Source organism: Salminus brasiliensis, chromosome 22, assembly GCF_030463535.1.
Source record: "Salminus brasiliensis chromosome 22, fSalBra1.hap2, whole genome shotgun sequence".
NCBI classification, from domain to species: domain Eukaryota; kingdom Metazoa; phylum Chordata; class Actinopteri; order Characiformes; family Bryconidae; genus Salminus; species Salminus brasiliensis.
The window spans coordinates 29,712,455-29,740,346 of NC_132899.1; the positions used below are offsets into that span (position 1 = coordinate 29,712,455).

The 27,892-nt window shown below is 42.1% G+C and overlaps 2 protein-coding genes across 3 annotated transcripts in view; one reads left to right on the forward strand and one right to left on the reverse strand.

Annotated features, from left to right (window-relative positions):
- Window positions 1-27,892, forward strand: part of ppp1r16a (protein phosphatase 1, regulatory subunit 16A) — a 41,391-nt gene that overhangs the window by 1,785 nt on the left and 11,714 nt on the right. For both annotated transcript variants that reach the window (XM_072667444.1, XM_072667445.1), the window contains exon 2: window positions 21,049-22,004. In XM_072667444.1, coding sequence (XP_072523545.1) covers window positions 21,743-22,004 — 262 coding nt within the window. In that variant the 5' untranslated portion in view covers window positions 21,049-21,742. The remainder of the gene's footprint in view (window positions 1-21,048; window positions 22,005-27,892) is intronic.
- On the reverse strand, window positions 23,846-26,994 carry LOC140544371 (uncharacterized). The gene is made up of 2 exons (XM_072667890.1): window positions 26,605-26,994; window positions 23,846-25,258 (listed from the first exon to the last, which is right to left on the reverse strand). Exons 1-2 carry the CDS (start codon window positions 26,992-26,994, stop codon window positions 23,846-23,848), a joined length of 1,803 nt encoding a protein of 600 aa, XP_072523991.1.

A 27,892-nucleotide genomic window follows, 5' to 3' on the forward strand; every position in this document is an offset into this window, starting at 1 on the left:
GAACGGTTTCCATGAAATTAGAAGCATATAACTGTGCTGAATGTCTTTGCGGTTTGTACATGCTGCAGCTTCTCTGGCCTTCCTCTGGGTTTGTGGTCTGCTGCTTGTGGCTGAGCTGCTGCTGCTACTAGACATTTCTGTTTCGCATTAACACTTAAGTCGACTTACTTTACAGTCGACTAGGTCAGATCTAGCATGGCAGGCTTCTCACAAACTGACTTGCGGCAAAAGTGTCACCGTGTGTGCGGTATGGAGTGGGCTACTGCTGCGGACACTCATCACAAAGGGCAGTGAAGTGGCTGGGTGTGCTAACCCAGCTTTCAAAACAGGCTATTTAACCTTATTTCGAGCTATTTAGAGCAGTGTTTCTCAACCCTGGTCCTGGAGGCACAACTGACCCTGCACATTTTAGTGGACTCCCTGCTTTAACACACCCCCTGCAACTCTGAAAGGGCTTGTTAATGAGCTAATTAGTTTAATCAGGCGTGCTGGGAGCAGGGAGAGCTCTACAGTGTGCAGGGTGAGGTGCCTCCAGGATGAGGGTTGAAAAACACTGATAGCTAACTAGCTTTCCCACACAGCACATCGAAGAGCAGAGGGTTGTGGAGCACCACATCCAAGTAAGAAGAGTCCAGTTTAGTCCAAATACTTTCATGCTTGCACGATACCCATTCGATCTTTGTGTTTTTATGCATAATATCCACACATTTTAGGTAAGATGTGCTGCTAATTGATATAGAACTAATATGGCTTTTTTGTGATTTTTGGGTAATTATAATATGTTTGTAATCAGTTTCCATAACATTCATTAGTCTACAACTCTCTGTTTTGAATGTGCTGTTCAGTGCTGGTGTAAACCAAGAAAGGCGTGCGGTGCTCCCGCTGGTACAACGGAGCGTTTCCGCTTTAGTTTAGTTTCTAACCAGCTGTAAGACGTGAAGATGTGGAGGCAGTGTAATACCATATATATATGGTAAATATATAATTTCACAATGTTTAAAGACATTTGTCTCAATACACAATATTTACCACAGACTAAATACATCAGTAGAGACAGATTCTTAAAAACTACTCTTCAGATATTCTCCCGTACATCAGCATCTGCCGCACTTCATCTAATTAAACCAGTGTAATTACACAGTTTATAATGAAACCTGCAGCTGATCAGTGTTTATTAAACACTAAAAGAAAAGTAGATTGTGCATCACAATAACAAAATTGATCACGATACGATAACATATCATCATATTGCCCAGCTCTACCCGTACATGGTATTTGCACAGTTGGCAAAAACAGAGGAAGATGGACAGGTGGCTTAAATGCAGTCAGATCACTAGAACCTCAGATATTAAGTTATGTTTATTTTAAATTTTTTCCACTGCAAAATAATTCCCAACCTGTTCTATTACCCTCTGAGAACGCTCGTCTATGCTGCAGGCATACAAACTATGTCCGTTAGTAGTGTTCTGCTAGGAAACTGCATTAGAAAACAAAGCATCAGAACTAGATAGGTCTTAAAATAGCCCATACCCAATCCATTAAATCCACTTGATCAGCTTAGGACTTCCCTACCAATAAAGACTCTCGAAAAATAGGAATTAAAATAGGATTTAATACTAAATATTTATCGCAGAGAGCTTCCAGCTGCAGGATGGGATGCGCCTTTATTTTTCCCAATCTCAGAAGTCGAAAACCTTTCAGCTGGTCTTGTGGACGTGCATTGTGATGAAGCTCGGCTTTGCCTACCTACCTTCGCCTTCGCCTAATTGTGAATGAACATGAGGAGCGTGATTGTAGGAGTGAAGAGCCCTCTAGGTTCATTCCTTAATCACCTTGTTTACAGCCTCATGATTAAACACCTATTGGCAAAATGTAACAGGTTTGGAAGTTAGTTAAAGGGTTCGATTGCAACTGCTGTAAGTTTCCCCCCCCCATCAGGAAAACCAGGACCGTTTGTGTGATACTAATTGGTGCCTATTGCTGCTGCTTCAGTCGTAATTATGTCAGCATTCGTGGCTTAAACAACCCTTTAAAATCTCAATTAAACCTGGCACTTTTCATCAGACACTCAGCGATGACAGTAGATTGTTCAGCTTGAATCCCACAAAACCAAAAAAACGGTACAAAGTCGGCCTTATCACGGTGCACAGAGCGAAAGAGAATGTTGCTCAATGTTCATTCCTCCGTCCCTTGAACCCCTGCCCAGTAGTTTAATCTCCAGCCGAATATCTGTGGAGGCTCTCTGTGCCGCCCTCAGCTTTGCAATGGTTTAGCGAGCAATTAAAACACAAAGGCCGGTGCGGCGAGGCTGTATATAGATAAGCCTGGTCATGTGTGCGGTGGGATTTCTCTAGAACTGCCCTGCAATCAGAGCAGAGAACAGAAAAGACTAGCAATGGAGAAAAAGAAAGGGTGTTTTTATTGGCATCCAGAGGTGTGTGTGGAGTTGGCTGAATGCATACTGCAGTAAAAGCATTGTTACTGGACTCAAGTCGAAATTTCTGCCTAATTCAGTGGTTGAGAGGTCAGCCACCTCATTCAGACTGGTTTGATGTGAGATGTTGTGTTGTTGAGAAACAGGAGACGGTTTCTACGCAGTTGCTGTGATGAGTACCAGGCTATTTTATTTACGATGCAAAACCAGCAGTGAACCTCCACGTCTTTGAGTTGTATCTGTGATGTTGGCAATGGTAAAGATATGTTTACTTGGGGTCAGTTTAGACTTACAAAACTCTGCACCACCACTATGAAGGTATTCTAAAAAGCATGCTTTAGGCTGAACACTTAACAAAACTATCGCAAAACAGTGTCTCGGGCACCGTATATTTCATATATAATACCTTTATGTGATGTAGCTTTTGGAGACGTTCGATTTTCCGGACGTCTGATTTACATAACCGCTCTGTGAGTTCTGCCATTTCTCTAGAATGGCTCGTTTCACAACAAACCACTTCTCTGTATGGAAACCATTTAGTTTGATAGAATTGGCCTTTAAGTTCTCTCTGAAGCACTGCAGAAATATCTTGGTACACCTAGTGTCTGTGAGCTAAAAGATTAATTTGGGGGTATTTTCAGTCTAAAATAAAAATGCTGAGGCTCCAAAGTGAGAGATGTGTATGGCGATGACTAAAACTATATGAAATAATGAATTGATCTGCTTAGAAGTTGAAATTAAAGTTTCCACAAAGCCATTAAAGTCTAGGGCTGATCTAGGGCTGCACAGTACATCATTTTAGCATCGTCATCGCAATCTGTGCATGCACAGTAGTCACATCGCAGGACGTGCAGGATGTCCCATAAGTCAAATGACCTCAAAAACATCATGCTACAGTTCTCATTTCCCATATCATATCCACCAGACGCACGCTGTGTATCAATATCATTTATTTTCATCTAGTCTTTGACAGGTGCACTATTAATATGTTGGGTCATTGACTTCTGACTAAATCTTCAAATTGTCAAATTTCTCCAAAATTGTAACAAATTCTGGTGTATGTTGTTTAGATATCGCAGAAAAATATAGTGCAGTGTCCGTTTGTTTCTAAAATCGTTCAGCCCTAATCTGAGCCACGTTTACATGGGACAGATTTGAATGGCTAGATATCTGGGTCAGAGCATCTCCAAAAATTAGTGCTACAACCAGTGAACCAGCGACAGGGTCATGGGTGCCCAAGGCTCACTGTTGCAATCATTGGAGGCTCCACCTTGCAAATGACAGGACTTAAAGGACTTAAAGGATCTGCTGCTAACGTCTTGGTGGCAGATATCACAGGATACCTTCAGAGATCTTGTGGGGTCTGTGCCTTGACAGGTCAGAGCTGGGGGAATAGGCAAAAATGGCATGTCTCAAAGGTATGTACATAAATCTGCCTATCCAACCCACAGAGGTTTATCCCCGCCTGTTCACAGTGACGTTAGCCGAAAGTGTTTCAGCCCAGGCTTATGGAAGCCGATCAGGACGAAAATCATGTCTGACTTGAAGACGCAGCAGCGAAAAACAGGCCGTTAATTCTGAAGGGATAAAGAGAGATTGGAAAATGGGCGCGTTGAAATGGGCGACTGGTTCTCGTACATAAAAACAGACAGACCAGCATCCTTAGTGAACTGTGGGCGAAAACAATACGATAAGAATAAGAATAAGAAGGATATGGGCCCCTTTTAAAAATAATACATGCCCATCAACGTTTTACTCCGAATACATGTAACTGAGTGAATGTAACTAGATACCGTCTGTCGTTTTAATCTGATTTAGCAAATATCTGATTTGCTGAGGGCTTCTTTGAGGTCTAAGCAGCAGCTGTAACATAAAACAGCTCTGTATTGCGATTTGGAAGGCGCTTGTAAATCCTGTGCCAAAAGCATATCTAAACACACACAAATCCGATAAAGAAGAAAAGCCCTGATTGAGCATTACAGCCTGCTAAACCCAACGCGGTGCATGGCTGAACCTTAGTGAAAGGACTGGCTGAAAGAATGCACAGGAGGAAGATGTTGAGATGTTTGAAAATCAAAGGTTGAGACACTAACTAGCAGAGGTGTGACGGTACGTGTATTCGAACCCGCGTGGTTCAGGGTGCGCAGTCCCTTGTTAATGCACTCGAAGAAGTGAAAAAACAGCTCTGGGAGATAATGTTGGAGAAGATCCTGCTGGTGATGAACTTTTTTCTTTTCTGTTGCAAAGAAATGGCTGATATTTATGGTTTAGGTTAGGGTTAGGTGTAGATTAAGTTGAAGTTTTGGCTTGGTTACAGTAACGCTGGGTTTGAAGGGTTGACTCTCAGTTGTGGGTCGATTCTCTGTTCTGAGATGTCTCTACGAGAAGTTGCCTGTAGTCTTTCCGCAACCACTAGAGGGCGCTTTTCCTCTGAATGTAGCAATGGGTCGTTTTACAAGACAATAAAATGCGACCACTGTGGGCATTTTCACTAGCAGATCAGGCTGGTATCAGGTTGGGCTGAAGAATTCATCATTTTTTTAGTGGATGCAGTTTTCTTATTGCGTGAGCTGCAGTTTGAATTAGTCATTAGCCACGTGCTAATGTTTTGCGGGACAAAAAAAACGAACAGCAATTAATTAATAAGCAGTCTGACACTAGATGTTAGGGAGTATGTGTGTGGGAGTATTATTTTGGTTTCAGGAAAACTGACATGCATCAAAGGACGCTGCTGTCGAGCATCGATGCTAACCTCACGAGGCAACACGTTTAGTTATGCAAAATTGATAGATTATAGATTATATATAGAATATCTTGGTACACCCAGCGTCTGTCTGCTAGTTTGGCTCATTTCGGGTTCTTTTGGTTTACAATAATTAAGCCCTGCATTTCATCTGTGAACCCTGAGGAAGTGTCTGATATGTTTCGTTCTAGGCCATGTGATGCCACAGTGTAGAAAATGGCTTGCAGAATGTCTACAGTGTTATTGTAATGGTGTAATGTTTTGTAAAACGTTTGCTTTACCTGTAAATGCCATGTAAAATGATTATTGAAAACCTGTACGTATTAGGAACTCTGAGGTTTAGCTAGATCTCTAAAAGAAATGAATGGGACTTCCTAAAATCGCTGCTATCACGCCCTGTGGTAATCAGATGTGTTTCAGACCTGATGTGCATGTGATCTTTGTCCATTGTTTGAAAACAAGTTTGTGCCAAAGGTGGAAATGAGATTTTCAGATAATCAAAATTCCATAGCAGAACAGTCATAGTCATAGCGATGCAGATCACAGATCAGAAGGTTTATGGAAGGAAGATGTGCTTCACTTTTGCAAAATACAGGAATGAACTTCTGCTCATATTTTAGCATCAAGTTGTTTTAGCGGTTCTTTTTCTATCCATGTTACTAATTTTGTAAATGTAGTAAACCAGGGGTGTCAGACATGCGGCCCGTGCCCTGAACCGACCCAATAAATGTTGTAATCCAGCCGGCCAGGTAAATTTAGCTTAGATTTTTGATGCAAATGAAAAAGCAGAGCTACTCAGATCAAATCCTTATTTCAGAGAGGGGGCAGAATTCCTCCCCAAACAGTGACACTAGTGCAGATTCTGATTCCACTGTTGCATTAGCAAACTTCAGTCAAAATATTAAAATATACAAACCATACAGGAGTGATTGGGAGGATTTAGTACCTCCGTGATCACCGTGTTGGGTTTTTCCATTACGGTTGGTCCGGCCCACTTTGAGGTTGGACTGTGTGTAATGTGGGTTTGCCACTCCTACGAAACGTTTTTCTATGATGTGTTAAGTCAGGTAGGTGTGCCTGATAAAAATGTCACACTACATCGTCAAAGGTACGTAGACTTCGTTCCTAATTAGTGGGTTTGGCTGTTTCAGTTACACCCGTTACTAACGGGCGCATAAACCTAAGCATACAGCCATTCATTCTCCGTAGACAAACACTTGCAGAAGAACGGGTCGTCCTGAAGAGCTTGGTGATTTTCAGTGTGCCACTGCCAAAGGAAGCCTGTTTTTTCATGAAGTGCCTTTGTTTATCAAATTTCTGCTCTGCCAGACCTTTTTGGTTGTAGGCTTTTAGTTCTGCATTTACATCATTAGTATTGTTGGATTTGTGCTTCTCTATATATGGAGGTATATCAGCAAATCTCAGAATATGGGAATTGCTTTTGCGATTTAGTATACCTTGAGATTTTCAGTAGAATATGTCAAATAATGAATGATGTATAGCTGCGTTTTTTGCAAAGTTGCCAAATTTACACCATAACAAGGTTCTACAGTCTGAGCAAAATGCTCACGTTATTTTTTTAATGCAAGCAAAGAGCACTGGTTCTAGAACGGGACAGGGCGTGATGAGAAAATTGGCATACTTTGATTTGCGAAGCGTCAAACCCAGAAGCTGAGCTCAGCTGCATGTTAGTAGCACAGCGTCCAGCTTTACTAGCCAGCATGGTCCTGTTAAATTAGAATTCATTTAAAATATAATCTCATTACATTGAGAATGAAGGGAAGTCATTATTCAGTAGAACTGACCATGTTTAAATCCACAAATGAGCCAAATTATATAATTTTATCCATTCTTTGTCATATTCATTATGTAAAAAACCAAACAACTATTATACATATATATTGTTCTATTACTCAAGCATTGAGTGCAGAAATGGCATTACTTAATGCCCCTGTAAACGTTTTAGGATGTTGTATTAGTGTACAACCACAGACATGGCACCCTTCTTCCTGTTGTAGTAGTGTATTTCTTTTCTGGGTATTTTTTTTTCTAGCTACCTAGCACTGTAATTTATCATGTCTTATAAAAGGAGAAATTAAAAGGCTCATATCAAGTTTGTGCCCCTTAGATTTGTCTGCGGGTCAGCTGTGCATGGCAGTGGATGAATGGCGTGGTGCTGACAGTAGCAACAATTGGGAATCCTTCTGCGGTAATGAAGGCGTAGGTATCTGTTACTGTAGATCAGTGGTTCCCCTGCTCCCGGCACACCCGATGCAGCTAGTGGACTAACGAACAAGCCTTTCTCTCAAACATGAACAGAGAAACAGGGTGTGTTGGAGCAGAGAGAAAAACACTCCATGCAGGGCAGTGGTGATTGAGAAGCACCTCTATAGACGATTCAGGTTTTGCCTTTTTCAGTGGGTGGGGCAGGGAGGGAGGGAGGGAGAGGGGGGATAAGTGTAACCATTAAAACAGTCTGGCTCTCCAAGTTGCAAAACCACTGTAATCATTCTAGGTAATTACTGGCATTTAGTGGCTTGGTGTTTCAGGCTGGCTAATTTGTGCATGAAGCAACATCATATGAGTACGCATAGAAACTCAGGCGGAGTCTCCTGCAGTCCAGACTCTCCCAGAGCTGTTTTGGAAAAGATCATGTATAGACATAAGTAAAACGCATGGGGAAGTGCGCTTTATGTATAGATCTGCAAAAACCAGGATGTAACTTTGGGCCGAAATGCAAAGTAGGCTTTGCTGAAAAACAAATACAGGCCTTGGGGCACTGGAGCCCTGCTGCTATTTTGAATCAGAAATGTAAATTTCTCTTCAGGAGGTTCGTTCTGGGGCAGGGCAGAAGACCAGGCTGATTAGTGTTATTAAGGTATCATGATGGGGGTTATAATCATATAATCGTCTTATTTTGTATTTAACAACTTTGATAGAAATGGAACAGTACAGGTTAATATTCAGCCATTGGTGCTATTGAAGATCTCGCTCTATTTTATAGGTTATTGAAACTGCAGTATAGAAACGTTCTGGAGATTTGTCAGTAGAATAATCTATAGGTTCGTTTATTAGGCATCGTCATATTGACTTCATTTTAAATACTTTATCACCCTGTTCTGTTTCCAAATAAGAAAAATTCATCTATTGACAAGTGCATTGATGGACTAATCAGTGGAATAATCAATTACCAGATAGCAGCAGCCCAGCTTGCTTTAATGGACTGTTAAAACATAAAAATGAGAAGGAATAATCCATAGATTGTTACTAAATAATTGCTTTAACTGTAAGCTAAGCTAAACCTAGCTGTTGTGTGTATATAGAAGGTGGAGGGTGGGTCTTATTGCACTTGGCGAGAGAGAGACTTGTAGAGGTGGTGAGAGGGGTTATATGGGTGGAGTTCAGGACTTTGGACCAGAGGCATTGAGCGAATGAGTGTGTATGTGCTGTATTTATGCGTTCAGCAGTTTTGTTGTTACTGGTGTGTCTTTTCCTTCTTGTGTTTAGTCTACTTCCGTATGTGTGTGTGTGTGTGTGTGTTTGTGTGAGCATAAAAATGGCTCTTTCACCTCTACATGTTTTCACCCTCCCTCCATATTTCATTTTTTCCGGTGTTGCGTGTGTGCCGAAACCTTTGCTGTATAAACACTTGTCCACAATGGTCGCACTGTTCTGTCCCGTTTAGTGCTGGAGAAGTTCACCCTGTGCAGGTCCAGGATTGGACGTCTTAGGTGTGTATTCTGGATTTCGAGTGGACTTCAGTATTTAACTGAAGTAGTTATTGACAGGGAAAGACAGAAGACTTTCGCTAGACGCTTACCTATTAAAAATTAATATATATATATATATATATATATATATATAACTGGTGTGGCTGGCTTAGATGGGATGACTGGTGCAGATGTGATTAGCCAAGTTGCTTACCTAGCAGTTAATAACCAGAGGATTATATACTCACGTTAGTGTAGTGTTATAGAAAAGGTGTAGGTAACTGGCGTGGTTGAAGGGCTAGCTCGATTAGCCAGAAAATGACAAAATGCAGTCAAGCTGGCTAACCCTTCTACAGTACAACAGTAAAAACACCAATGCAAAGATGGAGAATGGAGGTGGTTTTACCTTAGCAACATCTTAGCAACCAACACCTACACCATAGCATAGCATACACCATAGCAGCTAACAGATAAACCTTAGTAACTTAGCAGTGCTGAGCTGCCGTCAGACTCACCCTCACTCTCTAGTTACTGGATGTACCTGCTGTAGTGTAGTGTTACAGCAAAGAAAAGGTGAGGGGAGGTTGACCGCAGTGGGCTTTCTTAGTACTTCTTAGTACTTCCTGCCGTCGTCACCTACGTGGGCTGAATCTTCCGATACTTGACACTGATTGGTTTGTAGAAGCACGTGCCTCTGACGTCGTTGGCGTGTTGGCAGTTTGGCGGGACGCCTTACCCAGGTCCATTTTGGTACTGCTTCCTTTTGTGCTAATATTATGGTATTCACACCAACAGCACCAACTTCAGGCACAGCACTCGGAACTACTTCACATTCACAAAATTGAACGTTCTGGTCGTGCAGAAATTATATCGTAGCTGACGGATAAGGAAACTTTGCATTTTTGCTGGTCTAAAAGTCCATCCAGACCATCAAAAAAAAGTGTTTTCACTCTGCCAAAGAATCGGATTATGGTTCAGTTGATCAGGAGAGACCAAATATTGCCCCTTGGGTCCTGGATCGTGGGTCGCGGCACCTTCCACACCTGGACCAAACAAGGCAGGTATTAAAGGACCAGTCAAGGACCAGTAACTCCAGAAGCACTTATGGGGGTGCCTTCTTTTTAACCCCCCCCCCTGGGTTGCGGCACCTTCCACACCTGGACCAAACAAGGCAGGTATTAAAGGACCAGTCAAGGACCAGTAACTCCAGAAGCACCCCCCCCCCACCTTCCTAAATAAACATGCGAGACAATAGTAACTCTGGTATCAGTTTCTTACCAGTTTAGCCCATTTATTTTGGACTGCCAGCTGAACACACTGGAAGGAGAGAGATAGCTCTAACAGTTCTGTTACAAAGATATCAGATGGCATATTGGCTAGCATCGCACAGAGTGATGGGGGAAGAGGGAGCCATGCTGTCCACCTAGTACTGGCCGTGACATCACTGGCTGAAAGTAGGGACATCCCTGTAACTCAGCCCGCCTGATGTGGACTTCCAAATAAAAGAAAATGCAGATTTCTGCACAAATAAGGCTTAAATTTGCTTGCTTTAGAGATGGATTCAAACCTTTTTTGTTTCAGCAATTAATTGAAAGGAAAAAAAACACTACTGTGTTAGCCTACCATCTCCTGTTGTAAACTATGATTGCTAACATGAACACTAGATTATACTTAGATTAAGACTCAAGACATGGATGTCTTCATTCCGGTCACGGTGTCAAGCACAGCAAAGTGTGTGTGTGTGTGTGTGTGTGTGTGCAAAAGTGTAACCAAGTTCAAAGTTCACCTAATCTGCCCGTCTCAGGTGTATGCATTTATCTTATCTGTGTAGTAGCGGCGGTGGTGGTGGTGGTGGTGTTAAAGTGCAAAGCAGAAATCATGACTGAGCTTTTTAATAGGCTGCATACTAACGAATGTACTTCTAAAGTTGGTATATCAGACCCGCCAGTGTGGGAACTGCTAAGTCAGGGATCTGCCTTTTGTGTGTTGCAACATGAGACAGTATAGCATCAAACTCAGCACTCGTATCCTCCCAGGGACGGTTAATTATTTCCCATCTTATTTATTAAGCTGCTCTTAGAAATACAACACGCCTCATTTCTTTTTTGGCCGTAACTTGAAGAAAGTGCGGGAACGGGTGAGAGCAGAGCAGCAAAAATCCTCACGAACGGAACCAACGAGGGGAAGAGGGTGAGTGACCTAACAGAGCAAGTGAAGCTCTTCCCTGCTTCCCCCAAAATAGCTCCACACTGCAGACTCTAAACTTTTTTATTTACCTTCTGAGAACGTCCGCACTGCTGCCGGCTGGGAATAATGTCCGGTAATGACACCTTGAGACCCAATCCGTTCAAATATGCCATTAAATAAAAGAGCACCCACCAACTAACTTAATGTGCCTATATATACACAGATTACCTACACGCTGGAAATGGAAAGTGTGCCTCAACCTTACTCAAGCCCTACCCTCAGGCTAATATATTAGCCTAAGGATATTTCCGGTATGAGGTGCAGACTAACGGACTTCATCCATCATAGTAGCTCATAGTCTTTTCCTGCTTTGTGGGCATCAGTTATTTTAATGCCACTTAGAGGAGCCCATGGCTGCCAATTGTTGGCACAAGGTTTGAGGAGTCCGAGAACTTATAAAGCTTTGAAATTTGGATCGCATTGCCTTTCGCATTTGCCCTTTGTTTCTCTCTCTTAGAGGTGTCTTACACGGACATTATCCACCACCTGGAGGAGTGTGGGGTAAAGGTAGACCGATCTGTGGTACGTGTGGTAATGCAGGTGCTTGTGGAGTGCTGCTGTGGTATACCATCGAAACTTTGCCCAGTGTACAAACCACCTTCCCATGCCTTGGGTCTTCGGAAACCTAGAACCTATAGAAGACTTATTTTGCAAGTCGGATAATGTTGATGATAATAACGATGCCTCGACTACTTCTGCATTTTCAGTGTCGACATCATCGACTGTGGTGACTAATCGAGGCAGCTCAGTTTGCCTCTTTTTTTTGAAGATGGCCTGCATGGAAGAATGTTGGTTACAGTAAACAGGCCTTATTTAACATCCACTGCTGATGCTGAATGTTTAAACAAATGCCATAGGACACTGAACACTTCTCCATCACCTTCAGAGAAATTCAACTCCCGGCTCAGACAGCCACTAATGATTACTTCTGTAATCTGCTTATTAAGTGGCTTTTATTCCTCAGTGAATGGACTAATAGAACTATTTTGTCCTCAGTTTCTGTCCCCTTCTGTCCCACGTCTTTGAAAGTCCTTTTGTTCAACAGACAGGTTCTTCATTTATGGTGCAAAGTAAAGGATGCACCAGCTTTTGGTGCCAAACATGTATCAGATGCTTTGGTATTGTCATGTTTGCATCGGAACACATTTCATTTCACTTAAAATTCCTGAAATGGACACGATAGCTGAAATCATCGGCTTCCTGAACTCAGGAATGAGTTTTTTACACCCCTCTACTGAAATTGTAGACCAGTCTTCTTTTGCCAGCTGCTCCAGGTCTCAGATTTGAAGGGTACCTTCTCCCAACTGCTGTTTTCAGATCTCTCCACAGGTGTTCAGTGGGTTTGAGGTCTGGACTCATTGCTGGCCACTCCAGTACTCTCCAGCACTTTGTCTTCAACCATTTCTATGCGCTTCTTAAAATATACTTCGGTCATTGCCCTGCTGGAAGACCCATGACCTCTGATGGAGACCCAGCCTTCTGACACTGGGGCCTACATTCCTACATTGGCCTCCAAAATTCTTTATTGGTCTTTAGATTTTATAATGCCATACACACAATCAGGTCATCTACCTGCCAGAAGCAGCGAAACAACTCCAAAACATCTTTACCATCTTTACCATCTTTATCTACACCATTAAGGGACCGTGGTCTTTTCTCTGAAGGCCTCATGTTGTGCCAAAAAGCTCTAAGGACCAAATGTGCAGGTGGATTGTGGCTTCCTCAGGTTGGTTCTGGATTGTACATGCCTCTTCATATGTGTTGGTGGGGTCCTACTGAGTCTCCTACTTTTTTTTAGCCACCATTTGAACAATGCTTCACTGCAGTCTTCGTTTTTCTTTCATTCATTTTCCCTTACGTCCACTTCCAGGGAGGTTAGCTGCAGTGCCACGGCCTGTAGATGTCTTAACGACGTTGGACCAGGAACATTTAAGATCTTGACTTCTCTCATCAGCAAGCTGTCTCTGCCTGCAGATCTCTGTCTGCACCATTCACGGTAACTCTCGAGAGACTGTTGTTCTGAAAATCCCAGGAAATCAGCAGAGCCAGGCTGGTTACTGCAAGGGCAGGTTAGTCTGGATGGATGTCCTCGTTCAAACAGTTTATAGCTGCTCAAAGGTTGATTGCATAAACTTTGATTGTTTATGAGTTGCAAAGCTTGTTCATACTGATCTGCTGGGCTGGTCAATAAACACATTTGCATGTTATCCTTTGAGAGAACTCCACTCTACTGCTGTAATTCCAGTTACCCAAGGCTAATGATGTTCAGTATGCCTGGTACTGATATCCACAATATGCTAGGAAATTCATATTGCTCTGTCATATTTTTACCGTAGTGATTAATATCATATCAGTGTCATAATAGAGCCCTGACTTACAGTATACAGCGTATACTAGAATATACGATACTCATCCCAACATACAGGCACAATGGGCTTGACCGAATAGACTGTGTTTTAGGTAATATAGGAAATGACTGCAGTGTTGTCCAGTGTTAGACAGTGTGGAAATGCAGGCATGAAGATGTAAGCATGCTCAAAACTGGGGAAATCGTAATGTGAAGAAGAGTGTAACATGAGGTGGATTCTGCTGTAACCAAACAGTAAGTAGATGTTAATGAGAGTGCAGGTAATTCAGTCAGCCCTGTTAGCATCCAGCCAGCTCATGATTTCAGCTCACTAACAGTGCTCACCATATATAGAGTAGTGTGTGGTGTGGTGGGTGGGAGATGAACGCTAGGTTGACTGTGTAATCTATGCTTTCCTTTTACCAGACAGCTATCTGGCTTTTTATTAGGAATAACGGTATCCACTGTAAAACACTTCCAGCGTCAAGATGCGTTGTAGTTGGTGGTTGGTGGTTGGTGTAGTGGTTGGTGTGGGGCAACAGATAACACCACCACCTACCATTGCGTTACAACAACACCATGTGGGAGACCAGGGTTCGATTCCCGGTCTGGGTGACTATGCTGTGCTACACCAATAAGAGTCCCTGGGCAAGACTCCTAACACTACATTGGCCCACCTCTGTAATACAAGTAACCTTGTAAGTCGCTCTGGATAAGAGCATCAGCTAAATGCCATAAATGTAAATGTAAATGTAAATGTAGTTGTATTTAGCTGGGGAGACCACTGTGGAATACCCTGAGAAGATGAGCAACAGTTTTCATGTTCATTTCAGGCCTGTGTTCAAAGCTTTTTAGAGTAGGAGTGCCGCTCTGGCATCTGTTCCTGTCAGTAAGGTCACGGTGATCGCAAGGGGAACCTACGCCCAGATCAGCACTTTTTAGACACTGATTAGCTCTCAAATTACACATGTTTAGAGAGGAAAGACTCATACCTAAGAGCACAAAGTCAAATAAATGGCAAATTGACCAATTCAGCAGTGGATATTAAGCATATTCTTGTTGCTGCGCCACTGTAGCTCATAGTTTGACCAGCATGACCATGTGTCCATGGGAGTCATGTAGGGATTAGAGGGTGTTTTAATGTTTAGCTAGTAATGGATGCTTGGATGCATGTTCTTCTCTCGCTATGACTGTTTTTAGGCACGAACACTGTGGACATTGTCACAAAGCAGCTTTACAGAGATCTGTCTCCAAGTCTCCTTTGAGCAGCCAGGGCCGACAGTTGCAAGGGACAACTCCCTCAGAACCCATCCTCCTCTGGTCAGTACAGGATAGCATACAGGATAGATGTGAGAGCACGTATTATTGTATCGTTCAGTATTGTCTGGTTAGTTGTAAGATGTAAAGAATCTGGGAGCTGAATGGTCAGGTGGGTGGGTCGGTCAGACTGGACTGGAAGATGTTAAACACGATAGAGTGTTTACACTGGTGTTTACTAGTGTGTATTAGCACGGCTTACCTAAGTTGTGGGGCTGTATCAGTATCGGCCAATAGTCTGCATTAAGAGGCTCGGCTCAAATCTGATTGGGGGGACCTTGATTGGGACCTCTCTAGAAGAAGCGCAGAGTGGCACAAAGGGTCAGAAGGGGAGCAATTCTTCCTTTAGACCGCATCAGATCATTGTAGCATAGTGGGTGGCACTCCTGCCTTTTACATGGCAGTGGGGGGCTCAGTTCCTCTCCCAGGCAAGACCATGACACAATACTAATAGGGGTCCTTGGACGCTACAGCTACCTTTTTGTTCTGTCACTTCAATACGGTGTTCTCTAGCCACCTAGCTTCACCAAATCACCATTTAAGGTACAGACATAAGCTAACAGCTGTGCCTGTACACAGATAACCAGAATAACAACAGGTCACAGTTCAAACATACAAAAGAGGGCAGAAATAGACAGGACTTTAGAAAAAGAGCGTGGAACTGTGTTCAGTTAGGGCTCAGCATTGGCCCATAAACTGCAAAAGAGTATTCGAGTGTGAATTGCTTCATTTTTATGGTGTTTACAGCAAACAACATACCTCCAAAACCATGTAATAAATAACTAGTTAAAAACTGAAGTATCAGGGATCCTTTTCTGCTGTACCGGAGACCCTCCCTGCAAATAACAGGGAGTTCAAAACCCAGGTTGAAGAGAAGTAAGCATGGGACAAGAAGGACGCTAGTTCGATCCACTGGACCAGCAGGAAGTGTGGGCAGGGCAAGGGAGAGAACAGCTGTTTCCCCTCCCTCAACATTCACAGCTGAGGGGCCTTTAACCTCGAATTGCTCCCAGGGTGCGGAGGTGGCTGCCCATTCATTTGCTCCGGCATGTGTTCTCACTGCTCAGTTCATGTGTGTGTTCGGGGTGAATTCCATTGTACTTTGTCTATCAGCTCCACTGACCATATAGGAGCACTTTGTAGTTGTATAATACCAGACGGTAGACTCGGCATACTTACTTACTCTCGTCTCACCCTGTTTATCACTGTGTTAGCAGTGTGTGTTGCGCTGCTGGACTGAGAATAATCCAACCGACCAGAAATATCCAGCCAGCATATCTAGACGAGTCCTGTGGACAGCAGCTTCCTGTGAGCACTGATGAAGGACTAGAGGATGACCAACACCAACTGTGCAGCAGCAGATACAGAGCTCCTGTCTCTGACTTTACATCCACGAGGTGGATCAACTAGGCAGGAGTGTCTAATAGAGTGGACAGTGAGTGGACAGACATCCTGTTTAACCACTGCTGGGTCTGATCCACTCGTACCACCAGCACAACGCACACCATGTCAGTGTCATGCAGTGATGAGAATGGCCCACCTCCCAAATACTACCGGCCTGCTCTGTGGTGGTCCTGTAGGGTCCTGACCATACAATATATATAACACGCCCAATGTTTGTAGACAGAAAACCAGTCTATAGCACCAGTCTATTACAGGGTCCCACAAACACCCACCCACTCACACACACTCAAATCTAGGGGCAATTTAGTGTAGCCAGTCCAGCTACTGTCATGTGTTGTTAAGGGGTGTGGGGTACTAGCGTACCAGGGTACCAGGAGGAAGCCCATGCAGACACTGGGACCACCAAACTATAATAATAATAATAGTAATAATAGAGTGAGGCTCGAACCCTGTACGCCAAAGCCCTACAGCTGTGCGACACACACAAACTACTACTACTACTACTAAAAAAGATCCAATCAGATTAGTATCGGACAGTGTTCAGCGTGGAAAGTACTCGGATTGTGAAAAACGTGAAAATTTAGATTTTAGTTTTTGCTTGTTTGTTTGTTTGTATTTTTTTCTTCAATATAACAACTATAAAAATGTGAAATAAAAAAAATGAACCTAAAACAAGTAAGAAGAAAGATAAAACCAAGACCACAGATCACACAGAGCAAATATCCGGGGAGATACAGCAGAGGCTGATGGAAAAGTCGATGTTAAAGAGGTTCAGTATGAGTGTAAGGCAGGATTACAGCTTCGGGAAATAGGTTAGTAGTTCATGCGGGGGTTGGCCCCTATTAAGCTCATTACGAATCATGACTGGTGTTGTAGAGGAACGTGATGGTAGGCCAGAAACACATCTTTTGCTCACTATTATGACGTGCTTGTCCTTATAATCTTAACATAATTAACAAGGCCTATTTTTAAATCATCTGCTCCTAATGCCAGCGTGCTGCTGCTGTGGCCTTTAAACTGTGATTAGGATTTTTTGAGAACCGGCTTAGCCTCTTCCTCCCTGTGCCTTTTGTTTGTTTGCTTTTTTAAACGCCATCTCCTATTTCCCTTTTTTATAGGTCTATTCAGTGGCGGATGAACAATGTTTCTTTTCTTCTTGATTCACTGTGGTAGAAAAGCATGGGAGTTAGCATAGTGGAATATCCTGGAGGCTCATTGACTTGGTGATGGCGTGTGATGATGCTTGCATTTCAGACCTGGATGTTTTTACGTTAAAAAGTTCCTCAGCTGCTGAAATGTTTTTTTCTGAATAGATTAAATATGATTCTTAAAAAAAGCCCCTTTTCAGGCCAGTCCTAATTTTTTCACTTTATTATAATACACGAAGACATCCAAAAGTTAGGTCACCCCGCTCAATATATGTCTTTCTGGTGAAAAGAAGATACATTTTGTTAATAATTTTAACTAGATTATTTTTTATTTCCATCTTTTACAGTTTCATCATCACAAAAAAGGACAGAACAGTTTGAAACAGAAGTTTGGGCTCTCTGCGTTATCAGAAATTGGTAACACAGCCTTTGACAAGTGTCCCACAGAAGTTAGTAGCAGCTAAAGCTGGAGCTACACTATGCGATTTTAGCCCTGGTTTTAGCCCCAGTTGTCTGGCTGATTCTCTGCTGGTGGGCTCTGGTCTGCAGATTGTAGAGTGAGTTGAATAGGGTGAGGGGCGCAGGGGACTAGCAGGGTATACTGGTCAGCGACTCAGTCTGAAAGGGTCTCGTCTACAGGCACTGAAACTGAACAATTTTACGTTCCACCTTAAATGATGCAGCAGCTACATACTGCCACTAGCACTTGGCAACTCCGATACTGCAGCACCATTTAAGGTGGAATGAAAATTCGGAAAAGAAGTCTACATCTGCCTCTTGCCGTATGTAGTGTAACCTCCAAAATGCACTGTGCTCCTCCCCTCCAACTAACTCTTCAGTCTGTACAGACCATGCTGAGCCCATCTTCCCACCCATGACCTCATCCAAAGGCATTTTTGGAGAGTGTTCGTTCAGTTCAGCAACAGGTTGAAGTCGTGTAGTTGATTATCCCCAGTCGTTTAGTGTGATGTAGATGTTTTCACCGCAAAGGTCAGCCAAACTCACTGCACTGTTCTTCTGAGGTCTGTCCACAGATGTCCGAGGACGTTTAGGCCATGGGACTGTGAGGAACCTTTTTGCATGCATCTATTGGGGTAGTCCATTGTGGAATTTGAGACCCTCCTCCTTCTACATGCAAAGATTGGATGAAAAAGGTCCAGAATGTCATGAAAACACCCACTTGGACCTTTTTCATCCAATCTTTGCTCATTACTGTCAAACATGAGTCCACAAAAAGACTTGCTTAGGTGTTCCCTTGAAAACATCTGATGCTGAATATTTGGGCAAACACACAGGGGAGGATTTCTTCTTGATGACTTCCATCCCTCCAGAGTCTGCTAAATCTTCCTGAAGGTCTTTTGCAGTTAGACAAGGGATTTTGGAAGTTTTTCTTGGTCTTTCAGACCTCAGCTTGACCCCCACTTTTCCCGTCCTTTTAACTGCCACGTCTTTTCTTTTTACAAACAGCTACCTGAAAACATCTTGCTGTCTTCTTGTTGTCTTCTCCTGCTTTATGGGCATCAGTTTTTTCAAATGTAGCGCTTGGCAGCTGCTTGGAGGATCCCATTAAGTAGCCAATGGTGTTCATAAGGCTTTCTTAACGACTGTGAACAAGCCGTAGCTTTAACAAGCTAGCTATTTTCTGAGACTGTGGGAAACATAATTTCACTTCCTATTTTAAATAATACACTAATCTTGCTTAAATTGTGACCTTTATACTGTAAAGGTACTGTGGAGTGTGCTCAGCGTGGTTATGGGCTTTGCTCAGCAGCACTGCCATCTCTTGGGTGTTTAAGGTTTTACCAGTCTAGGCCTGGATCCACTAAAACATACTTTTAGTTTTTGTATTGATGTATTTATTAATTCATTTTTTTATTGCAGTTAACGAGTAAACTTTCTTTCACTGCTAGTTTGTCCTCACCAGCACACACCCTCATAAGAAAGTGAAGCTCTTTATCCCGGCCGAGCTGTGCTTGAGCAAACGCTGGAGTGACATACATGCATTGTCATAGATATGGCGATGCGGGCGTCTAGCTGACCTTCCCTCGGCTCTCGCTGCCCTTTAATAATGCATGCGATGCCTGGAGAGAGCCGTCTAACGTGAGATCCTTCTTGATAGAGCGAGAGAGAAAGAGAGTGAGTGAGAAAACAAACCGAGGAAAGGGAAGAGGGGCTCGAAGTTTGGAAGATGTTTGAGAATAGGCTTGCGATAAGCTGATCCATGGAGAGAGTGGCTGAAGAGGCAGATCAATGAAGCAGAAAGATGAACCTTGCCACAAGCTCATTTACAGGCGAAAGGGTTGTGACTAGTATATATTAGCCCTGGAAGGCTACCACCACCCCCACCACCCCCGCCTCATCAGCGGAGACACATTGTAGGTGTAGAGGTGCTACACGGACTGTCAATCATTAATGAAAGCCAGTCCTTGCTCAAGTTACTCCTCAAAGGAATGAGTACTACTCCAGTTTTGTGGCACGACTCTCTTCTTTGCAGACTTTCTTTCATTACTCGCACTCATTTACAGCAGCTAGCATGGTTATGAGGTTTCTGACATTGGAAAAATAAATAAATAATGCAGGAGAATTCTCTAATATTAAGGAAAATAATCAATAATTCAACCAAACAGATTTACAAGAGTTTATACGCCATCAAGTCAGCCACCTCTTTTCAACCTGCTGAGCCGACACACTTGGAGGAAAACACCAGGCCCTCCAGCTTCAATATAGCTTAGGAGCGATGAGGGTAGAGAGCGCCATCTACTACCCACTTGACCAGTTGTGCTCTCTCAGACTTGACTCATCATGTGTCATTTTTAACGAGGCAGCCAGTAAAACGTGAGTTAATCTGAACCACAGTGAACAGGGTGGAACGGTGGGACAGATTTGCTCATGTTTGTGATTAAAAAGGCTGATCATGCTAATGATCGCTGGGTAGAAGAACGCTGGGTTTCACTGTTTATCGATCCCGCCGCTGAGCTCTGTGCAGCGGTAAACAGCATGCTGAGGCAGATGTGCTGTCACACACATGTGTAGGACGTTTGTGCGATGTAAACCAGTCTTTCGTCCATGTTGTAGGGACTTCCAGACATGTTAACCGCCCTCCTGTTGGCTGTGCTGAATCAGCCCAATGGAGATTGTTGAGGAATGCTGAGAACCAGCCAGCGCTCTGAGAAACGGTGCAGGTGGTGGACTCAGTGACTATAAGAAAGGTCTATAGGGAGCTATTTTAGTCACAGCCATAGTGTGTATGTGCTGCTGGCACCCTCGTGCGATATACAAGTGCAGTTGTGACTGGCGCAGAATGGGTTATATGATGCTGATTGGTCACCAGGTGATATCTTGGTGCATCTCTAATAGCAACTCACTTTATTGTTATTGGGAAATGGTTCACTGTGTATAGAATATGGACCACATTACAGAAAAGCACTGATTAGCATCCAGTGCCAGCTCATTTTTCACTTGACTGTTTGGATCAGTGGTCATCCATCCTGCTCTTGGAGTGGTACTTTTCCACAGACTTTGGATGCAACTCTAATCTACTGCAAAAATAACTGAACTGGAATTAAAACCTGCAGGAAGGTAGCTCTCCAGGAGCACAGCTGGAGACCACTGGGACAGATCACATTTAATACATTTGCCTTAACAATTCTAATATTAAATTTGATGGACGTTAATATCCCTGCTTTCTTTCTCCTTAGGTCCCTGACTTCAGATTAAAGGAGGATATTGCCAGCGATGGAATTAACAACTTCAGCTCCCCCGTATTCCCTGTGTACATCAGTTCCAACACCAACGTTGCAGGAAGGACATGCTTATTTCCAGTGGGCTGAATTGATTAACTAAGCATGACTGTCCCCTATTGGGATAATATGTTTGTCTCGGGCCGTATCTAAGAGACTGTGCGTCAGTTTCACTGGAACAGAGTATTAGTCCATCGTATACAATGGATGGAACCATTATGGAATTGATTGAGAAGGATTGCTCAGTGACTGTGGAAATGGACCGGCCTTGGGATTATTACTCTACTGTAACTGCCTCCTGGTTATCAGTGAACGGTTTGTGAACCCTCCAACTCTTTTGTGCCTAACCCGATGGGCCTAATGCACTGGGCAGGCTTTGGCTTCCATACACCTGCATCCTAACTCCAGTACCTTGCCTAATTTACTGTGGATCATTCAGTCGCTTTCAAGTCGTCAGGATGTCATTTGTCTAAACCCCTGAACCTGGACCATTACCAGCTGCCTGGGACGTTGCTTAGACTCCAAACTGACTGCTGTGACCAGACAGGTTAAACCAGGGAATGTCTTCCTTGACCTGATCAGACTCCTCAAAAGCAAAGCTGTAGTGGCGTTGGAAGCCAGCGTGGAGGTCGGGGGGTGGTGATTTTAGGAAATGGCGGAGCATGCTGAGCTTCTAGCCGAAATGACAACTGTCGGGCGTCTGTCCGCCACAGAGCGTCTGAAGCATGCACAGAAGCGCCGGGCCCAGCAGCTCAAAGGCTGGGCTCAGATGGAGAAGGAGAACGCCCGAGGGGGAAAAGCTGCTCAGAAGGGAGACAGGGAGAAAAAGAGCAAGAAGGAAGGCGGCAAGAAGGTGGTCTTTCCCAGCAACATCACCTTGCTGGAGGCTGCAGCCAGGAATGACGTGGAGGAAGGTAAGAGGGAGGGGGGTGGGAAATAATAAAAGTGGAGGTGGAGTATTGAAAAGAACATGTGTCCAGATGGTTAATATAAACTGTAGCGGGTGAAATTCATAGTGTTGAATGATGAATTTGCCTTTTATTTGAATATTTCAGATTGGATTAGATGTACATTTTCAGAAAAGGGTGGGAAAGAGAATCTCTCCCCAGAACACATTGGCCAAGCCCATACATTTAGTATTTTAGAGGTTTATTTATTTTTATGGGCCAGTCTTTAATATTATCTTAGTAGTTTTGTAATGGGAGGCAAAAAAAGGGTTCTAGTGTGTAAACCAAAATGACCATCTAAAATTTAGTTAGATTTCTGTGGACTGTCGTAACAGCTTTGAGAGTTTGAGGCAAAAAAAAAAAAACTTAGCACCCACTAAGCTTCCCTCGCTCAACAAAAATAAAAGATACATAATACAAACGCAATGCTTTTGCCGCCTTCGTAGAATAAATGTCATCCATCCCTACAATTCAGTGTTTTAGCCCTAGTTCTGCCTTTTACTACTTTTAGAAGTGGACAGATTGTACAAATATTCACCCCACCCCTTAAAGTGACTGACCTAAATGGAGCCTTTTGGCCATCAGACACCAAACATCTAACACTGCACATCACCTCAAAACCACTATCCCCACCATACGACATGGTGGTGGTAGTATCAATTTAACTCCTTCAGAGTAGTCCTGGGCGTCTTGGTGGCCTCCCCCTCAAGTGTTTGCACTATAGGCAGATGTACACATGTGACAAATTTCTTCCCTTTCTTAACTGAACTCCAGGGGATTTTCACAGACTTGGATTTTCTTTTGTAATCATCCCCTGACATCTATATCCATACATCTATATCCATACATCTATATCCATACTCGTTTGTAGCCAGGAATACTGAATAACCAGTGACTGGACCTCCCAGACAGGTGATCTGTGTTGACTGATTATGTTGGTTAGAGGTGGGCAATATGAGATATTTTGTTATTGTTAGAAACAACGTACTTTTCTGAGTATATTGTGGATATTGTCGGGACTGCTTTCTGTATTACAAAAGGGACATGTTCTACCTTTCTGCTCTGTTTAAGCTAATTAAGTATTGCGTTATTGTTTAATATCATTGCACTGAATATCATCATTTCAATACTAGTCAATACTAGTGCATTTTGTCAATGTCAGTGTATTGTAATCAGTATTGTGTGTCATGTAAATGTCTAAGTTTGGTAATATTGTATTTTGCCCTTACCTAAGATTAGTTCTAAAGTAAATTAACCAATTAACCAATCAGATCAGCAATAAAATTCTATAGGCTTACTTGAGGACATGTGGGCTTAAAACACTTTAAAACTGCAAGTCCACTCTGGATATGTTAAATACAGTTTCTCCAAAATTATTTATAGATATATATATACATTTTGTTTTATTATTATTATTATTATACATAAATAATAAACAAGGACACAAAATAGACCAAGCACTTTATTTTCCATTAGCAGATATGATTAATCCATAGCATTAGCAATTAATCCATAGTTAGCACCCCTGATCCATATTTAAATGAGGGCTGCCACAAACACAGTTACACACAGTTGTTGAATATTGTTTGTTTTTCCAAAATATTATTTTTTTTGTGTATTTTTAGTCTTTTTTTCTCTGATTAATCAGTCATTAAATCCCAATGAACTCCAATGATACCTGCAGTATGATATTGACAATGACAGCCCTATTCTAAATTAGCTTTACAGAGTTATTTATTTATTTATTTATTTATTTATTTATTTATTTATTTTTCATTGAGAAGTTGATCTCTGACACTTCAAAGATTTCAACAGTTCTTGCAGCAGTAGTCCCAGCTGTCATCAGTGGTGTAGCACCACATGTAAGACTTCCCATAGAAGCCGCAGGGGTATTCAGGTTTGCAGGTTTTGCCGTCTATGGCAGAGAAGCAGTCGTCTTGAGTGCAGCAGTTTTGCTGGGTGTTGCTGTCAGAGGTGTAACACCAGTTGGAACTCTTACCATATTTGTCACAGGCATGGTTAGTACGACAATAGTGGCCATTTTTGGCTTTGCTTTGCCATATAGGTGGGCTACAGTAGTCCCAGCTGTCAGGCTCAGTGTAACACCAGTAGTACTCATAGCCATAAGTGCCACATAGGTGGTTAGGCTTGCATTTCTTCCCATTATATGTGATGGATGAGTACAGGGGTGAGCACTGGACCTGAGTCTGCCCATAGTAGCACCAGTAACTATCTTTGTCTTGCTGGTAAAGGCAGGGTGACGTGCAGTAGTTCTCTGATTTTCCTGCGATCCTTGATTTCTCTGGCACTAGCTGACATTCAACAGCTTCTGACTCCCCAGACACACTTCTCCTCTGCACTCCACTATGTTCTCTGCCGATCTTGGTCAGAAGGCAGGTGCTCTCCATCACATACTTCATTTTCTCCACCTCCTGAAAATAATTTTTAATATTGTCGAAGGACTGTGTAATGGTCATCTCAGTAACCTTGAATCTTTTTCTAGAAGACCCTGGCTGATCAGCGTTATAGTTGATGGCTGTTTCATACGTGTTTAACAGATCAGTAGCCATCTGGAGTCTCTGGGTGGACGGCAGTTGGACTTGTTTAGTCAGGTAGCTTATCTTCTCCTGAGATTTTTGATTGCTGGAAAAACAGTCATCAGCAAAAATGGAAAATAATTTGCTTTCATATAGCAATCCTAGCTCAGACTCCATATCCTGAACTGACATCACCCTGATTAAACTGTCCGGCTGGTTCGGTCCAATGTAGCCCAGGGAAAACGACTTGCTGTCGTCAGTGGGGTGAACAAAACAAAGAGCCGTCCAAACGTGAGAGGGAACGGTCACTTTCTCCACCTCTTTCTGTTCCCCTTCATCTTTCTCCTCCTTCTGAGGGATTTTATGATTTGGCTGAGGGACAGTACCCGTGACCAGGTAAGGAGTAGCTGCAGTACTAAATTGGAGCTCTTCGATCAATATCGACTTCAGTTTATCTTCCCACTGACGCCAGTGGGCACGGTTAAAGCATGCGTCCATGGGAGCTGCGTTGGTCAGTGTAAACGTTGCATCCCGGCTGTCGCCACATTGGAAGCTTCTGGGGGCAAGGTGCCCATGGTCATACCCTGTGTAACTGTAGTAACTATTAATAGCTTGGTTCTTTTTAATTTCATCAACATCAAATTCATGTTCTGGGCTCATTTTCTCTTCATCGTATCCAGAAAGCTGTAAAGAAAACACAAGACAATACGTCCCATATTAGTTTTTAAATTCTCACTTGGCGTGAACACTTTTGATGGTTTTCACAAGCGGAAGTAAAGGTTTCTAAGCTTTCTGCACATATTTTTTGGATCTTAATGTGAAAACAAGTAACTATTCTCTACAAAGACGCTTCTGCCTGCTTCTGATAATTGATGCTATGTCATTTTATTGGCATATTTGTAAATACCTGTACATCTGTAACACAACAATGATCACCAGTGTCCAACCAACAACCATACTGAATTGGTCTAAATAAGTATTACATATCTAAGGTTGTAGCAGTATAACGGATTAAGGTATATCATGGTAAACCATGCTTAACAGTGGTGTTAAAAATGCAACTGGTCAAAAATTAAAAACAAAAACAAAACAAAAAACAGTCAGTCAGTTAGAAAGTGGAGAAAATGAAATGTTCATTGGCATATTAAAACATTAGTTTTAAAATATATTGGTAAATTCTCTCATCACTGTTTCCAAATGTTTTTCTAACATTTAAATGTGTAGGAATTGTCTTACTAAACTAATAAACTTCCGTTTAATGGCCTGTTTACCCAATATATATTGGTTATCGACCAACACAAGTTTAATGCACATTAAGGCTGTTTGTAAAATGAATTTGTGAAATTATTAAATAACTCAAAATGTGACATGTACAGAAAGGTTATAAAATACTGTATATGTGTTGTCACTTAGATAAATTTAACTAAATATGCAATTTGACCTGGGGGGTGTCCACAGGCTCCGTTTCCAGTAGTACTGGTTATATTTAGTAGTTCAGATCAAAGGAACGTGTTGACGTGGATGCAGATACAGAACAGTCAGGCGTTTGTAGGGTTGTCATGATATCAGAATCACAATTAGGCGTGGGCAATATGATTCTTTCTTTTATGAACGGTTTATAAGTTAGGGTTACTTAACCCTTTAAAGTCAAATGTATCAGATTTGCAACTTTAGTGTGGCAAGTATCATTACATTATTATTTATAATATAAGATATCTTATAAGATAAATTATTAAAGATGTATAATTCATAAAACAAAACTTGTTTCAATAAATGAAGATTTGTGACAAAAAATAAAAGTTTTCTGCTTCCTGGTGGATTATCTTTGCGCTGTATTCACTAGGAATAAACATTGAAATGTCTAGGTTTGAAAGTACTTAAGTAAAATTGTACAATTTTAACGGCAACTCAGGGCGTGAAGGGTTAAACAAGTTCGTTTTCTTTCTTTTTTTTCATTGTTTAACTTGATCAATCTGCTTAACAGATCTTTATTTATTTCATTAAATATCTACTTAGGTGAGCATTTTTACCTGAGGTTCAATAAAGAACTTTGAATGTCTGCCTTGTGTGTTGTTGCATCCAGGCTTGAAGATGTAAGCGCTGTACACTGGAATTCTGTGGTATTCAGAGTAGAGCGAAGCGAAGCGCGAAGCGGGGTCATTTCCATGTTTCTGACAGATTTTCTTGTAATTCAGACTCATCCCTCTTGGTTCTGTATTATTGTAAAAAAATTCCTTACACTCCTCGAAGGTCTTGACCACTTTAGCCTGAGCACCAAGTGCCCCCAGCAGAACGCAGAAGAAAGGCAACAGAATCATGATGGGCTTCAGCTCAGAGAGCAAAGACGCCTGGGGCACGTCTGCTTTAAATACCCAGACACTAAAGTCCTCCTCCCTCGTGGAAATGACCTTTATCTTCATGTCTTATTTTCTTTAGCACTGTAATGTTTGATCATTGTGATTGTGCACAGTTGTTTTTTTTTGTTTTTATTATTATTCTGTACTGTAAATAGTGTGTTTATGCAGTCAAAGTTAGTCTGGCAAAGCTGAAGCTTTTTACTTTTGAATCAAACAGAATGAAGAAGATAAAAAAAATAACTGAAACTATTTTCTTCATCTTATCTCATGTAGATTTAGTTTAACCAAACACCCAGTATTTTGCAACGGTTATGCAACGTTCACATTGAACTGTGGTATTTTGACCCAAAGCAAATAAATGTTAAACAGGGAAAGTGTACAGAAAAGCTGGAATAAATATCGAATAAAAGGGGCATCTCGTACATGACTATCATAGTAATTGTTCTCAGAGATATTCAGAGAGAGCTCGGTCAAAACCTGAAGGAATTATATTCGGAGGATGAAAAAGAATGACATACTCTGTTTAGGTGGTCAAGGATTGCGAAATAAATGTCTGAGAATAGTGACAAGGTCGGTTTTCTCAAACAACAATTCAATTTAAAATTTTGAACACGCTCATGTTACGGAGCTCTTACGGATTTCTCTGAATGTAGTAGATGAAACCGATTTCTTTTCTGGATCGAAGATGAGATGTTTGAGATAATCATTAAAAAAGGACTTAAGATCTAAGAGGATGATGGGTATTTTTTGGGGGGCAATAATCTATACATCTATAATTTAGTTTTCAGTAATCTATTGGACTGTTGCCCTTGAAGTTTCTAAATATAAACATTGTAATGAGCAATCATGCTTTTCCTGGGGTTGTACCACTTGACTCCATAAGCTTAACCTGCCTAAGCTTAACCTGCCAAATTTTAGAAATTACCATTTTTCCAATATTTGTGAAAGGACGACTCATGAA

Bases quoted from the DNA above. Each gene is read 5' to 3' on its own strand.
- LOC140544371 (XM_072667890.1), bottom strand. From the start codon at position 26,994: ATGAAGATAAAGGTCATTTCCACGAGGGAGGAGGACTTTAGTGTCTGG. The intron at 25,259-26,604 runs GTAAAAATGCTC...TTTTCTTTACAG, and splicing joins AGTTCTTTATTGAACCTCAG to CTTTCTGGATACGATGAAGA.